The sequence below is a fragment of the Gallinula chloropus genome, assembly GCF_964237585.1.
Source record: "Gallinula chloropus genome assembly, chromosome: 4".
Lineage (NCBI taxonomy): Eukaryota > Metazoa > Chordata > Aves > Gruiformes > Rallidae > Gallinula > Gallinula chloropus.
Window position 1 is genome coordinate 44,863,222 of NC_140088.1, and position 17,236 is coordinate 44,880,457.

Consider the following 17,236-nt stretch of genomic DNA (forward strand, 5'->3'; position numbering starts at 1 on the left):
TAAAAGCTCAATGCTGAGTCATTTCTTGGGCACCATTCAGCCCCTTTGAGATGGAGCTGTGAGCTTTGAAAAGCTGGCGACATGTGGGAGGGGCATGGCTCCTGCCAGCTGAATGTCCCAGCCAAAGGCTGCTCTAACTTCATTCTGGTTTGGTCGTACAGCTGCTCAGCTGTGATTACATCTGCGTGAATGGGGATGGGGCAAGAGAAGGAAGTAGCCAGTGCTGAGACACTAAAGGTCTTGTGGGGCTTTGTTCAGAGGAGCTTTGGGCTGGGGTACCCCTTCAGCTGTCCTCACTACGTCTGCAGTTAGAAGCTGGCCAGGGGGGAGCGGTTTCCCCACTCACCATGCCAGTCCTTTAAGCTGGGCCATGCTAAGCTGCATCCTTACAGTTACTGGCAGCGTGCCCCTGCCCTGCCACCAGCCCCTTGGAAAGTCAGTGGGTGTAGAACAAAATGCCTGTCCTGGTTTGGTGGCTGGGCACCATGTCCTTGTTGTCGCTGCTTCCTATCCACCTGCATGCCCTGACTGTGGAGTTGGGTCAGCAGTCTGGTCTGGCACGCTGCCTTACGCAGCTGGGGCAGGAGACAGGCTTAGCACAGACAGACCACATCCCCTATGGGCTATGAGGTCACCTGCGTGGAGTCAGGGCTTTAAGTACAGGGCTACAGCTGGGCCCTCAGCTGCAAATTTGCTGCACCAGCTCCTGGTAAACTTCAGGCTCCTGCACCCATATTTGAGAACAGCTATGGGCCCAGGGAGCCTCCTGGCCCCCAACCCCTTCCTGGGAACCTCTCGGGCGTTGGGCAGCACCATCCCACAGTTGGCTTAGATAAGCAGCACTGAGGAGATGAGGTGCCCACAGGGAGTGAAGGCCCTTGGTGAACAAGGTGGGGCTCCTGAGAGGCTTCTCAGGAGAGACAGGCTGTGCTCACCTTTCCAGAGGTCACAGAAAGGAATGCAGATGGTCCCTTTCCACCCTGGGATCTACTTGGAGCATTCAGTTGTACAACCATGTCACCAGCCACGGGGTCCTGCTGGGAGGGGGCACGGTGAGCGTGCAAACAGGTTATCACCACATCCTTGCCATGCAGCACATTTGTACGGGTGCTGTGTCCAGCTGGTCTGGTGCCATGGCCATGGGGGAGAGCTGGGCCAGGTGTCTGCATTCCCAGTGCCTTCTGAAGTCCCATATGGGCTGCATACACACCAGTGTACATGTCCTGGTGACTGTGATTGTGTGGCCAGGAATACCCTGTGCCACATGCTCTCCTGTGATACCATCTGGGTCTCCATTGCAGAGGGGCGCAACAGTGCTGAGCCTGCCGGGAAGGAAGGAAGGAATGGGGATTGCAAGTCCCCATTGAAGTGTTTCAGATTCCCTAAATTGCATGCCAGGAATAAAAAAAAAAAAACCAGGGCTAATACTGCTCTCTCACTGCACCGTATCACTTGAGCAGGTGCCATTTGTTTTCCAAGGCCCTTCCTGACATTGGTGGGTGTTGTCCTGTGCCCGTAGTGCTGTCTCTGAAGCCCTCCTGAGGTTCAGGGCCAACGGGCCTCCCCAAAGGGGGCAGGGAAAGCACCAAGTTCCAGAGCCCCTCTTCCAGCAGCAGTACTCCAGGTGTATCTGCTTTCTGTGTAAGCAGGGCCAGGGTAACTAGGTACCTTGAAGACCTGTAGTAGCTCTGCTACAGCCCAAAGGAGGTGAGGGATGCTCTGTTGGTTAATGGTACAGCAGAGCACCAGCAATCCTGTTCCTGCCCGCAGAGAAAACCTTCCCTGCTCCCTTCCTGGGCACGCTACGAAGGTTCTGAGCTCTTTCATCCCCTCATGCTGGCACCTGTGCAGGGAAAGCTCTTGGGCTGTAACAGAGAAGGAGTACTTACAGCTAAACAAGTGGCTGCAAAGCTGCCCCATCGCTTGCAAAGTGTTTCTTTCTGAGGAGAGGGGGACCTGCAGCACGAGCATGGCCCTGTTAACGGGGGTAAGGCATTCAAGGTTGTGGGGTGAGCTCTCTGGTGACTTCACGTTGCAGCCAGCAACCCCCCTTGCATCCCTGCCAGCGGCCTGAGCTCCCTGCACACACTTCATGAGCGCATCTCTGGCCTGGCTTCCTCCAAAAGGAACATCATGGGTGCCCTCACTACAAGTCCAATGCAGGGAGGGTCCCTTCAGCAGACCAGTGCAAACCCGAGCACGTCCTCTGGGTGTTAGTGGTTTCTAATGCACTCCCCTTCCATACTTCAAATGCAGGTGCCGGGAAAGGCTGGCCCTACAGAAGGTCCTCTGTCCTGCCCAGCTCCACACCTGTTTCAGCTGTTCTCCTGCAACCTCCAAGAAACTCTCTCTTCTCAGCAGCTCTTACTGCTCACCAGGCTCCAATGGTACGTGGTGACCTCCTTCCCTTTCTTTTTGTTTCTTATACACATTCGTCTGTGTAGAAGACAACAGAGGAGGAAAGCTCTCTTGGGAATAGTGTGACTATACTCCAATGAAGAAGCTGTTGAAGGGTGACTACCCTTCAAGATGAAAGATGAATCCCAGCAAATACTCAAAAAAAGTTTCTTCCCTACCGATACATTCCAAACCCCCCCAGTCTTTCCTGAACCCCATTAACAGCCCCCTCTCCCGTTTCCCTGTAGGCATGGAGCTGTGAATTCCTTACCCCCCAGCTCCCCTGATGCTCTGCCTTTGGCATGTCTCTGCAGAGCCACTTTTCTCACACAGAGTGGAGCAGATGCTGCTTGCAGTGCGCCCTGTGCTGCCCATTCTGTGCCCAAGTTGCTAACAAGTCCAAGGGTCCCCTGTTCTCCTGGGACCACACGTCCTACGGCCTCTTCCTCTTCCCTTGATCACCCTTGGATAACCATGGGGCTGTTTTGACCAGTGTGGTCACCGATTCCTGGCTCACTTTTCTGTTCAATGTGAGGGAATACTCTGCTGGTTGTCTTGATTAGTGACATTAAATCAAGACGCGGTGATTAATACGTGCAGCAGAACTTCCAGAAGCATCAGCACTGACTTCGTTAGTAACACAGCTAAGTGGCTCTGCAGGAAACAGAAGTGCAGCTGACTCCCCTCCCACTGCAAGCACTGTTACAGCCGATAACCAGCTCAGAGTGGAGTTGGAACATGCTTTATATGGGATTTCTTCCTAGGAAGTACCTGTGGTTTAAATGCATTCAGGTACCGAACCGCGAGGGCCATGAGTCCTCTTACACCTGAATTCATCTCAGACTTTGAAGGGGCTGGTGGTAACTCCAGTAGTGCCTGTTCTGCAAGGAGGAGGCCACACACCGCTTGCGCCCGGCCCGTGGGAAACAGAAACTAGGGCCTGTGGCCGAAAGCACCTTACGTAACTGAAGAGCCTGTTTCTTTGTTCCCTTTTACGCAAAGCTGGAGAAACAAGAGACATTCATGTGCTTTCTGTTGTTTCCAAGAGCCCAACGCCCGCCCATGTCCGTGCAAACCCATTCACCCGCGCAGGACCTTTGCTGCCAATGCTTCTAATTAAGCTTGAGGGAATGGTGTGAGGGGAGAGGGGAGGCAGGGCAAGAAGAGAGGCTGTTTGGTGTCCAGGATACACAGCAAGCAGCCTGCAGTCAGTGGCCAAAGTACATGAAATCACCTATTTCGTTATGCAGCGATAGGCAGGACCCGCCGGCAGCTGAATGTGAGGAGCAGCACACTTCCCCCTCTGCTACAGCATGAACATACTTACTGCTCTACCTTGGCTTCTCAGCAAGTACCATGCCCAGTAGCAACCCTGAGGAAGGCCAAACCCATGCTCCAAAGTAGTTGCAGCACTCCTCATCCAGCAGGCTCCATGTGTTTGGTCCCCTTTGCTCACTGGGGCAAGGCTCAGAGCAGACCCCAGGCTCACCACACTGACAAAACTGGCCCTTGCCATCAGCACCACTGATTCAGAAGCCACAGGGTCTCACCTTTGTTTCATAAACCCAGCTTCCAACAGTAATCTCCCAACCCTGATTTAAAAGGCTCTTTCACAGAATCACAGAACATTTAGGGGTTGGAAGGGACCTCAAAAGCTCATCTAGTCCAACCCCACTGCCAGAGCAGGATCACCCAGGCTAAATCACACAGGGATCCAGGCGGGGTCTGAACATCTCCAGAGAAGTTCCACAACTTCTCTGTGCAGCCTGTTCCAGCGCCCTGTCACCCTTACAGTGAAAAAGTTTCTCCTTACATTCACATAGAACTTCCTATGCCCCAGCTGCCATCGCTGAGAAGAGCCTGGCTTCATCCTCCTGACTCTCACCCTTTACATAGTTATAAGCATTAATAAGGTCACCTCTCAGTTTCCTCTAAAGAGGAAGCTAAAGAGGCCCAGCTGCCTCGGCCTCTCCTCATGAGGAGGGTGTTGCACTCCCTTCATCATCTTGGTGGCCCAGTGCTAGACTCTTTCAAGGAGTTCTGTGCCCTTCTTGAACTGAGGGGCTCAGAACTGGACACAATATTCCAGTCTCACCAGGGCAGAGTAGAGGGGGAGAAGGACCTCTCTTGACCTACTAACCACCCCCTTTTTCTCATACACCCCAGGATGTCATTGGCTGCCTTAGCCACGAGGGCACATTGCTGGTCATGGTTACCCTGCTGCCCCCGAGGATCCCCAGGCCCCTCTCCCCCACATTGCTGTCCAACAGGCCTGTCCCAAACCTGTACTGGTATCTGGGGTGTTTCTTCCCCAGATGTCAGACCCTGCACTTGCTCTTGTTAAACCTCATTAAACTTCTCCCTGCCCAGCTCTCCAGCCTGTCCAAGTCTTGCTGAATGGCAGCTCAGCTCTCCAGGTTGTCAGTCACCCCCCCAGGTTTTTGTCCTCAGCAAACTTGCTGACTGTACATTCTATTCCCTCACCCAGGTCATCAGTGAATATATCAAACAGTGCAGGTCCCAGCACTGACCCCTGAGAGACTCCACTGGATACAGGCCTCCAGCCAGACTCTGTCCCGTTGATCAGAACTCACTGGCTTCTTCCCTGTGACCAGCTCTCAATCTCTTCAGGCCACATGAGGTACTGAGACCTAACAGGGAGAAACTTCAAACTTCTGCAGTTGTAACTTCAAGTGTCTAAACCAGCGCGGGGGCGCGGGGTGGGGGTTTGCTTCGGGTCTTCTCTAGTCAGGGGGGCTTATGGCTTGCTGTTGACCATGATGTATTGCTGTACGTGTCTCCAGGGTCGTTCCTCCTCTATCATCCTGACAAAGAGGTTAAAAATAGGGACCTATTCCAACGTTACTAGAAAATGGAGGGTTCCCTGTGAGGAACAGAGGATGCCAACCAGAACACACACCTCGTCTCAAGATGTGCCCTTACAGTAGCTGCTTTCAGAGAAGCAGAAGTCCTCAAACCTTCAGTTGCTGGCAGCTGCTCGCATGTACTGCACATGGTGCCTGTACCCTGAGCCAAACCCGGCAGTCAGTACCCCCAAAGTGCCTTTGGAGGGGTTCTGGGAAGAAGGGTGGGCACTGAAAGATGCTTGACCCAAGCATTTAAAGCACTTCACAAATGAGTTTTATGTTTCATAAGTGGAAACCAAGGCACAAAGCTAATAAACCATTTTAGGTAATGTCTGAAAAGAGAATCAAATCCCCCACCTTTTCTGTTCAAACAGCTGCTTTCCTGTCTGTGGTCCTACAAACATCAGGGTACCTGTGAAGCACTCTGATGCCTTCCTGACAAGTCATCACCAGCATGTTATTGTACCCATGCTTCTCCCAGGGCTGCTGCTAAACCCCCTTCAAGGCAGAACCACAAAGATTTAGTGAGCTTTTGAAAACGTCAGAAATCAGAATTCCAAAATCTCCAGGCACCCCTGACATAAGAGCTTCTGTAATGCTCCAATCAAAACATTTCCTCCACAAGGAATTTAACTATATCTACACATACATGTAAAAACCCCTATCTGCCTCACTTTGTATTTTGCTTGAGTTGTCTCCAGTAACGGTGAAGTTAAAATGACAGCATTTTAATTCTGGCTTAAGATAACCACCTAGCTGCCGCTCTAGCTTGGCTTTGTCACATCACACTGCTGACTTTGCTGCCAGCAGGGACAGGGAGGGGATTGTCCCTCTCCACTCTGCCCTTGTGAGGCCCCAGCTGGAGTCCTGTGTCCAGAGCTGGGGCACCAATACAAGAAAGATGTGGAACTGTTGGAGAGGGTTCAGAGGAGGCCACGAAGATGATCAGAGGGCTGGAGCACCTCCCCTACGAAGAGAGGCTGGGGGAGCTGGGCTTGTTCAGCCTGGAGAAGAGAAGGACGCAGGGGGACCTCATTGCAGCCTTCCAGTCCCTGAGGGGAGCAGAGAAACAGGAGGGGAATCAACTTTTTAAAAGGGCAGACAATGGCAGGACAAGGGGGATGGACTGAAGTTAAAGGAAGGAAGGTTTAGATTAGATGTTAGGGGGAAGTTTTTTACAGAGAGAGTGGTGAGGTGCTGGAAGGGGCTGCCCAGAGAGGTGGTGGATGCCCCATCCCTGGAGGTGTTCAAGGCCAGGTTGGATGGGGCCCTGGGCAACCTTGTGTAGATCCAGGCCTGGAGGTTGGTGGCCCTGCCTGTGGCAGGGGGGTTGGAGGTCTATGATCCTTGAGGTCCCTTCCAACCCATGCCATTCTATGATTGTATGAAAGCCCTCAGAGCAAGGCTTTATTTATCTTGGCATTGCCATGATTTCATTGTTGATGTGCCTATGCTATGAACAAGCCTACTGCATGACATACTACGTGCTGCAGTGGACAGAATAGACCTGTCAACTCAGGAGAAAGCTCAGAGTTAGAGCCGGGGTGGGGATGGGACCCAGACAGCAAACAGCAGACAGTTCCCTTGCTCGCCCAAATCACACTCTGTTCTCAAACTTCTGGCAGGCAAAGACACATCTGTTGGTGCCAAATTGTATCACAGCCTTCAGTGACAAACCAAACACAAGGACAGTGCCACGACACATGGAGCAGCGGTGACTGACAATGTCACTTGACAGTCGAGTATGGGAACAAGTGGCCACAAAGGAGAGTGGGACTGTGGAACTTCAACCTCGTTGCTTCTGCTGGAAGAGGATGAAAAGGAGCACAGCCCGGGTGGCCCGGTGAGAAGCCAGAGCCCTGCAAGGTTGAAGCTGAAGCGAAGGGGCACTTGCGAATGTCTCTGCCCAGCCAGGGCAGACAGACACCTCGTGTGAATGCAAGGCCAGCCTAACAGACCGCTGGTGTTTATTGCAACAGAGAAACTCCCACTGAGGAGCCACAGAGGGTCGTCATGCTTCCCAGATCACAACCAAAGGTCCAGTTCACAGGGGACACAGACAGAAGCGTACGTGATACCTTGGCCAGCTTCAGCCAGCGCAGCTTCCCCTGGGAGGAGCTGGACAGGAGGAGGAATGAGCAGGAAAACCAAAGGAGGGGGAAGAGAAGCAGAAACCAAAGCTGTTTTTCTTGTGCACGTAGCTACGTGTTCCAGGCTGGTGCGACCATGACAATAGTGACATGTTTCAGCCCCACTGTTCTGCCATCTGTCTCCCTGGCTGCAAGTCTCAGGTGAAGCGTGTTCCTGGTCCACATTCAAGCCAAGCCTGGCCTAAAGGATTTGAGTAGGGAGTCTAGCTAAAAGCGTGCACGTGTCTGAAGCTCCCATCCATCTGCTCCGCAGGAGGAGACAAAACTCCCCCCACACACCTATCTGAAGAGGAAACTTTACACTGAATTGGCACAGGTACCCACAATGGGAAAAAAAACATGAGAACGGAGAAATCATACCAGGTATTTTTTCTCTGAAAATCTAGGCTCATTTTGTGATGCTTTGGGCAAGGAATTAGTTTTACCCCAGGGTATGCCTTTGCACATCAGTTAATTCACATGATTCTTATTTTCCTTGATGTTTTTCATAGTGTTTCCTAACCAGAAGAGGTGCAGAGACTGCCTGATCTGCCAGTGATCAATCTGACATTTCTTCTGGCAAGAGATTTGCGTCGGTCAACTTCATTCTGTAACTCAGAACATGCTTTCATCATGCCACATCTCAGACTAATTGCACTCATTATCTTACCAAGACAGCGCGATGATTTTAACTACCAAAATATTAACACTGCAGTGAGCTTCTGTTGATCCAAAGGACACGCTATCACCTTCACCAAAGGTTCCACAGTTAAGTATTTAATCTGTCTTTGGTAAAACAACAGTGACCTTCTGAAATTTCCTGGAAAACAGACTCGTCCTATCCCCACCCTTGTAAATAAACAAGACTTTTTGGCACAGGAGTTGCATCAGCATGTCAGACCCTACAACTACCACCTACAACTACCTGAAGGGAGGTTGTAGAGAGGTGGGTGATGGTCTCTTCACCTGAGTTAACAGGAGATAGGACAAGGGGAAATGGCATGAAGCTGTTGCCAGGGCAGGTTTAGATTGGACATTAGAAAAAAAATTTTTACTGAAAAGAGTTGTCAAGGCCTGGAACAGGCTGCCCAGGGAGGGGGTTGAGTCACCATCCCTGGATATGTTCAAAAAAGGGGTAGATGAGGTACTTAGGGATATGGTTTAGCTTAGGATGGGAATAGTTGGACTTGATGATCTCCAAAGGTCTTTTCCAACCTTGTGATTCCGTGACCCATCTCATACCACCATCGAGAAACCTCCACAGCTTGGGCTTTGGTTACCTGCTGACAGGCTTTGCAAAGACTCACTCTGGCTAGATGCTACCTCTGCACGCCAAGCATCTCTCCTAAGAGTTCTGAAATAAACCTCTTCCTAGATTTCTCCTGCTAGAATTAACCCTTGTGTCCATGCTGACAGTTGCCAGCCCAAACACAAGATGCCCTCCCACATTACTTGTTTTTTTTGGGATTGCCATTTCCTCCATTCGAGTTTCCTGTAGAGCTTTCTGCCCCCTTAGAGCCTTTCTACTTACTGAATCCTAACGTGTTCATACCAAGTAGCATCGGGCTCTGCTAAAATACATGTCCATCCCCTTTAAAGAGCCAATCCATTGAATGGCCATATTCTATATTCTGTGTACTGCTATATTGTGTGTACTCAAGGCACCTGATGCTGTCGGGTGAAAGGAAAGCGCTCATGTACAGATAACAGCTATGAACTTAAACCTTCATTTTGGAAAACAAGGGACCCAAACAATCCTCTCAACGTTGTCCAGAAAGAGGAACACCAAACCGGCTGCACTTTAAGCACCTCGTAAGACTGCACTTTGCTGAGCAAAAGCATAAAAGATCCAGCTCCAGGATTAATCATTCAAGAATGGACCCCAAATACTAAAGGGTTGCCAAGTTACTAAGACCTTAGACATGTTTTCTCTTCGACTGGGTGGTGATTGCCACAAGGAGAAGGAAAAACCCAAATAAATTAAATAAATAAAAATCAGACAAAGTTTTTTGAAACAGATGCCAGAGATTTTATACAAGGAATGTCATGGCTGCTTTCTCTTTGTGCATTAACATGGTAGTAAAGCTACATGCATAAACAGCACACAGGGGCACAGCCTACAAACCAAGAACACATTGCTCACCCATTAAAAAAATAAAAATACTTTGAAGCACTGGAATCACGCTGGATGTGCAGTGTGTCTTTTCAGAGAGGAGTTCTACCTGCTCGTGCCCTCCCTTGGGCAACTGTCAGTTTATGACAGACTCAGTCCCCAGCGAACTCAGCCAGTACTGAAGGTGTCCTGGAATGTGTCCTCCAAGTCTACTTCCAGGCGTAGGCTGGATGTGGTCGCCAAGGGGCAATCGCTTTGCCAGAATGTTCTCTCAGAGACAAAGTGAGAGCCGCTCCTTACAAGGGAAAAGTCAGTACACTCGTTCAGAAGATAAAGTCTTTTATAGCAGTTAATAATACAGTCCTAAACCAGGGTGCTGGGCACTCAGCTACACAGGAGCACATTTAATAAGCTGGGGGAAAAAATACCACAGTTCCAGGACATTACATCAAACTCCAGCCGCTCCAAGAGGAGACAACTCCTGTGTGGTGTAAGAATTCTTGTCTACGTAAGCCAAGAAGGGAGAATTTTAGGCAGCTCAATCCACAATGGTCTCTTACTTCTTATAACTGGAAACACAAATCCACAGTATGAGGCAGTATTAATTAGGTGAAGTGGTGGTTTTGATAATAAATTCAGTGAATTCATTGCAGTCCTTTAATAAAAGGATGAAGTCCAGTGAGTGCCAGTTACTAGAAGCAAAGAAGAAAAGTTCCCATTTTCCATGTGGATCTATAAGTTCATATTATTAGAAAAATGATAAGCCAAATCTGTGCAGTTTCTATACAACCACATCTGAGAACACAGGGCTCCGTAGACTCGGGATCACTTAAAAAGTAGGGGAAAAGAAAAAGTCATCACAACCCAAACAACTCAAACTTCATATTTCAGAACTGCCTACGTAACTTGTTCTCTTGTTCCACCCTGGACAAAACTTGTAACTGCAACAAGCTGGCAGAGAAACTTGAGGAAAACCTGAGTACGTGAGAACGTATTGAAGTTGAAATGGCAAAATCGGAATGCTTTTTGCCTTGTGCCATATGATTTGCTTTACCTTTCAGAGCTCTACTGGTTTCTACCAGGGGTTCTACTTCAACTCGATACCTCTTGCACTGCAAGACCATCTCTCAAATCACAGTTCAAATAAACTTGCTAATGAGTCTGGGTTTAACCTTCTTCCACAGCCAGAAGATCGGCACCTCCAGATGTAGGGTTGGATGAGTTACCAGGTGTAATCCCTATGTCAACACCGGAGGTTTCCTGGCAGCGCAGAGTCCAAATCTTCCTCACAGGACATCGTGATCAGCAAGAAGTTCCAAAAGAAGAATCAGAAGGCCGTTATGTCTGATCCAATATAGTAAGGAACAACACCATCCATCATTTGAACTAGGAACACTCAAAGCTTCATTAGCCAACCGCATTCTTAATATACTAAATTATACATAGATAGATAGATATTTTTTTTTAACTGGAATAAAATACACTGGATTTTGGTTTGCTCATTTACAAGGGAGCTCCCTCCCTTCCCCAGTTAATTTGAAATTAAAACCTAGAGGCTGAACATAAGCTCATTCCCAGCGTTCCAAGATGGATATAACACGAGAGGAGGCCAGAAACTGGAAACATGCACTCTGGCTGCAACAGGTTAAGAGGTGAAAGGGAGACCAGATATATTTGTTTGTAACCCTGAGAACATAAAGAATTGCAAAGATCTGGAGAACAGCCTGGGGTTAAAGGTCACCAGGCTTTTTATTGCAGTTAAAGCAAACTCGGACCGGGTGATCCCATCCACGAGAAGGAACCGCTCTGCGGTCGTGTGAGCATTCGTCACAGAATCCCTGGCCACAGGCCCGACAGTGGTGTTTGGAGAGTTTGATGCTGAATTCCTTCCGGCAGTTGTGGCAGTGCAGGATTTCATGGTCTGGTACCCAGTATGCTGGTCGGGCAGCATCTTTTACCAGACCTATGGAGGAAGGAGGGCAGGAGAAAGAAGGAGAAAACCTGTGAACATGAGAGTGTCAAGAACCTACTTCAGTAGGCCTCGCGCACCGCAAGTCACACCACTGCCATTAAGGGGAAGAAGACCCACTGGCAGAACACTTCAGTGCAACGGGCAACCACTTAAGCCATTCTTTATCCTGCATTTCTGCCTCTGTTCAAAGGGATATACTGTTTCTCCTTAAGTGGTAGCATCTGCCCTTACTCACACTCCTGAGACACTTGCTTTCCTCTACCTCCCATTTCATCTGTGGCCAGAAAGAGTCACCAAACATTCTGAAACACGTGTGCTGTCTGAGCTGGAGAGTGTGAACTGGGATTTATTTTGCCTTTCGCTGAGTCGGAGAACAAACACCCACCAGGGTGACGCCAGGACATGCTGGAGGCAAAGCAGCGGAACGATGATCTGTGCAATGAGTAGGAGGTCGGGCCCAACAGCACCAGACTCAAAGGCAAAGCATTTGCTGCCACATCTGAGCTGCTACCCAGCACGGGAGAGAGCAGCACACCTTCCCTGTGCTAAGCTCACCGCTTAGAGCACATTGCTGATTGCTTTCCCACCATTACCAACCTGGGAAGCTTCAGATTCTCAGCCCTCCCACCTTGCAGAAGTACCAAGTGCCTGCAATATCCATGAGCACACTTAGAAAGCACTCAGCTTCTCTGGCAGAAATCCAAACCCAATAAAATGCTTCCTAACTGGCCAATCTTTAGGGAACTTCAACTGGCAGGTCGCTACTGTGATGCATCAGGGGAGCATTAATTACCCACACGCACAGGTTTGCATGACAGGGACAAAAGAGAAGGTATGAACTGCAAAACCACACTGAAAACCAAGAGGAAACATCAAGCGAGAGAGGTGCAAGGTGCTGAAGAAGTCTCAACCAACAGTGGTGTCAGAGAGGAGGTGCCAGCCTGTCACACAGAAGTTTAATCAGTAGTTTTGCTCTGGGAGAACAAAAATGCCTTTAGACAAAAAGAAAAAAAAAAAAACAAAACAAACCAAACCCACAACATCAGAAGAGAACAGAGCTCACCTAAGGGAATGTCCATGGCTGTCACCACTGCTCCAAGAGTGCTCTGCACAGCTTCCCCCACCTTCCTGGCAATAAGTGTCCCCCCTTCCTCATCTGAAGGCAGCTCAGCCACATCTGCATAACACAAGAGTAAAGGGCACACCACCTCAGCCTGTCACAATTTCTACCAAGCTTCAGCTATTTTACATTAGCAAAAGCCAGCAGCAGCAGCCCCAAAAGGCAGTTTGGGGGCTCTCCTCAGCCTTTATCTCCCACATTCCCAACCTTGGATTGCACTTTCGTTTCAGCAATACTGGCAAATGTACATGCTCTTCCGAAGCAGCCACATCCCTGCTCTGATGCTAGCTCCACACCACCAGCAGGTACAGGGACAACAAAGTAAAGATCCAATTAGAAATTAATTTTCTTGGGGTAGAGGATCAGATATCTGGTAGCTCGTTGCAAGAGTCATCTTCCTGCCAAGAGATACCAAGCTCTTGTGCTCCCCTTCAAACTCCTCCATGCCAAAGCCCAGTTTGAACACCACCTTCCACACCCAACGGGGAAAGGTTGTGATCCAGAAGCCTGGGACAAAGCCCTCAGGCTAAGTATTGCCCAGTGACAACGTTATCACAGTCAAACTGGAAATTACCTAACTGGATGCCCCTGTTTTCATAGCAGTTGTCACACACACGCACTGGCGCTGGTCCCCAGCCTCGCTCAGGCACTGGACGGGTCTTGGAGGAGCAGCCATCGCAGAAGCCCTCTCCGCAGGCCCGGCAGTGATGTTTAGTGTCGTTGTCTTTAAAAGGTGTGTTGCATTTATTACAACTCTAAATCAGAACACCACAGAAAGAAAAAACTGTTAGCTTGATCTTCCATTAAAAGAGAAATGGAGCAGAATCCCAGGGTGCCAAGATTCAGAGTGACACTGTGAAAAATATAGGGACACCCAAGACCTGGGTGCTACCAGCCCCATAATTTTACCCTAGGGACACAATTCTGACAGGTACATGGGCAGTGGTCAAGCTAACAGATTGCTATGACCCCTTCATTCCCAGTCACAAGTAACTGCAGCCACAGCTTGCAGGGCTGAATGGTGGGTATCTGATTGATCTTCCTGGGTAAGAATTCAGGAGGCAGCTTCCATTGAGGAAGTATCTGTTTCCTGCAAGGCACAGGGAATCCTCTCCTAGTTAAATTGTCGGGCCAGCCTTTTGCATCTGGTACAAAACCAGAGTTTAATCTCTGCACCTGTAAAACCAGAACTATCAACTGCAGTAACCAGACAATGATTCTTCACTTTGAAGAGCAAGCTCAGGCAAGCCAGGATTTTCTGTGATACTGCTGGGAGAGGTCCCAAAAAATTGGGAAGAAACAGTCTCTTTAGCAGGGCTGGACAGTCTCTGTTCATACTTTCTGTGGTCAAGTCAAGAATGGGAAGATCTGAAAGCATTTCAGTTTTGTCAGAATTGTAGGAGAAGGGCTTGCTGCAATGAAACAAGCAGCTTTTGGAAACTGAAAGATACTGTATTACTTAAAGGGTGAGGAAAAGGGGTGTAAACTACGCGAAGCTTTTCTCTACAGCAGCTGCTACTTACCAGGATCTGAGAGTTGGGTCTCCAGTAAGCTGGGGCAATCTGATCTGTCAACCAGGAGGTCACAGCTTTTGTGGGTCCCAGGCTAAGTTCAGATACCGACTGTGCCATGAAATTCATCCCATCCAACAAACGCTGGGCTGCATTGTTGTTGTCTTTCAGAAATCCATCCGTCTGGAATGAAATGGATGGAATAAAACAGGGAAACACCATTGTTGAGCAGCTTTACATGGCTCTGCAACCCAGTGCTGCTGTTAAACTGGAGAGCAAGCATGAGAAAAAATTCACCAGCCCTATTTTGAAACAGAGAGGCGGGTTTTAATGGCATAACATTCCCAGGAAGTGTTCCTACATCAGCACCTTAGCCATTTCCACACAGGCAAAAAGTGACTGAAGGCCTCTGCAAAGGTTCTTCTCAACAGCAGACACAGGGACCAGCTCTTGTGAAAGCAAATCCATTTTCTTCCTCAAGGTCCAGAAGAACCAAGAGAACCACACAAGTGGCTGCACACATACACAAAGACTATGGGGCAACCAGACTTACCCCTGGCCAGACATGCTCAATTTCTGTCCTCACTACAGTGTTCACGGGATCCTGGTTGCCAAACCAGTACTGCCGGCTGCGGTACACCACCCCACAGTTGGGGCACTCAATCACATACCTGCAGAAGAGGAAGAGGGGTTACCTCAGCAAGTTACTGGCAGTGCAGCACAGCACAGGAGCACCAGCGAGGTCTTGGCTGCAGTACTCACCCTGACCAGGCATACTTGGCAAGGCCCAGCCAAGGGGAGTCAGTGGAAGCAGAGGTTTTTGGCACCACGCTGACCTCCATCCCTCGTTCATAACAGGCCTGTAACACATACATTTTTTCTTGTCAAGGCCATGAGTGCCCCTCCCACTGACAAAAATGCAAGAAAACAGGCTCATGCCTATGATGTTACTCATTTATTGGGCCATCTCCTTTACCTCTTCATTCTTCAGACCCTGTCCTTGTGTTGCTACTCACCTTGCAAGTGTAGACTCTGTTATCATACTGGTGAGAGTATCTGCATCGACTTTTGGATTCGTGAGGGACTCCTTCCTTTGCATGATTCATGCTCTTCTTACAGCCACACCTGAGTAAGCAAAAGAAAACCATGAGCTGACGCTGTTAGACATGGGATGGATGTTCACCAACATTGATACTACCACCTCACCGACACTGATACTACTACTTCACCAATATTGATACTACTACCTTGCATTTGTATAGTCATTGTAACCCCAAACTGTTCTCACAACTCTACACACAGCAAGGACATCTTTTGTCTTTCATTGAGAGGCAGGCTCCTTGGAGGGAGGTGTAATAACTGTTTTACAGCACAAAGCAGCACACAACGTGGAGTCACCAACGTTGGATGTGTTTAACAGACAGGTAGATGAGGTACTTAGGGATATGGTTTAGCACAGGACAGGAACGGTTGGACTCGATGATCTTAAAGCTCTTTTCCAACCTTGTGATTCTGTGGTTAACACTGGAAACCTCACAAGAAGTGGGTAGAAGTTCTCCAGTGAGCATAGAAGAGCAGGAATGTAGCACTATATCAGGTTTGGGAGAAAACGTTTCCAGAAGCGCAACAGCCATAACACCATGCTGCTACAGACTGCTCACAGACTCCGATCACCAACCACCATCTACTGCTCCCCCACCCCGGCTCAATCCTTTAGATTTAGTCACTGAACACAGCCCAGGCCTGTGATGTTGTGGGGTACAGGATTGTTTATGCTGTTTAAGTAATAAAAATGGCAGGAAAAAGCATCATAGGAAATTTCAGAGGATTCTTTTAGACATTCCTTTCATTCTGCCCTGTGAATTGGGGAGAAGATACAGGCAGAGAAGGTTTGGAGCCATACACAGAAATAGAGTAGACAAGGGCCATGCATCCAGCTGGTGTGAGGCAGTAACAGCTGTCGTATTCATAGAAGAGTTGAATTTCAAGCAAATTCTGCCTGGAATTACTAGCTGATGATAGGTGATGTCAGGTGTCAAGATGTCACAGAAACCTTGTGTTCCATGGCTGCAGTGCAGGGCAGAATGCTGTCCTCTAGCAGAGTGAGGGTGTGTTTCTCATCTACTTACCCACAGCTGAGGCACACAGAGGAGCACGTGAAATATTCATCTGGAAAGAAAGAGCTGTGAGCCATCTGGTCATCGGGGATCTCCCCGCTGAACCGGTCACTTAAAGCCTGCCAAACAGAGAAGAATGAACTGCTAAGGGGCTGAGAGCAACAGAGATGTTTTATGAAAGCTCCTGCAAGCAAAGCATGGGTTCTTTTACTGGAGCCAAGGATTAGAAACCAAGCAAGTCAACAATCTTGCACTCATATGGAAGTGACCTGAAGGCTTCTAAGATACACTTCTCCTCTCCTCCTGCCCCTACTTTGAATTTTTTAGCAGAAGTTTGCATCCACCTCTGTGCATACAACTAATTCCCAAAACAGCAGGGTGCTTGCTAAGAGAGCTTTACATTCTAGAAACCTCCAGAAAGACGATCAGAAGAGTCATTTCTCACCAGAAGAGTCATTTCTCATCATCCACGAGGATGCATTCTGTGCCCTTCAGCTCAAAAAGTGCTGCCCTCAGCTCTCCTCTGGCCCCTTGAACAATTGCTTTTCTGGCACAACTGCAAGCCTCAGACAAAGGGATTTGTTCCCTTTCCTGGGAGCATCTGTTCTCAGATAAACCAGTCCTTAGCCTTGGCACACTTAACTTTTTCTGTACTTTTGGGTGTTAGATTTAAAAAAAAAAAAAGGAAAATAAGTAGTAAGCACTGGAACCAAACAGATGGTTTGGGTTTTTCTTGATGGAGATCTCTGAATGCATAATGGCTACCTCAAACTCTTCCTACAGCTGAGGTAACTGTGGTGGCTGCCTTTCTTTTCCTCCCTCTCCCCTCCCAGAGAGCATCTCTGCTGTCTAACAAGGGTTGGCCACACCTACAGACATACAAACATATCTCTCTCACCACAGCTTCTCTTATCCAAGATCTCTACATAGACATCTGATCTCAGGGAGCTTCAAGGAAATTATCTTCCAGATCTCTTTCAAGCTTGACTGATACCAGCCAATGGATTCCA

At 48.8% G+C, this 17,236-nt stretch overlaps 1 protein-coding gene across 1 annotated transcript in view; it reads right to left on the bottom strand.

The window, feature by feature from the left end:
* Nucleotides 1-9,404: 9,404 nt before the first annotated feature.
* Nucleotides 9,405-17,236, bottom strand: part of ZFYVE1 (zinc finger FYVE-type containing 1) — a 29,480-nt gene continuing 21,648 nt past the window's right edge. Inside the window, exons 5-12 of the mRNA XM_084263880.1 lie at nt 16,239-16,345; nt 15,126-15,234; nt 14,872-14,969; nt 14,663-14,780; nt 14,122-14,292; nt 13,173-13,353; nt 12,542-12,655; nt 9,405-11,469 (exon numbers count right to left, since the gene is read on the bottom strand). Coding sequence (XP_084120006.1) covers nt 11,237-11,469; nt 12,542-12,655; nt 13,173-13,353; nt 14,122-14,292; nt 14,663-14,780; nt 14,872-14,969; nt 15,126-15,234; nt 16,239-16,345 — 1,131 coding nt within the window. The 3' untranslated portion in view covers nt 9,405-11,236. The remainder of the gene's footprint in view (nt 11,470-12,541; nt 12,656-13,172; nt 13,354-14,121; nt 14,293-14,662; nt 14,781-14,871; nt 14,970-15,125; nt 15,235-16,238; nt 16,346-17,236) is intronic.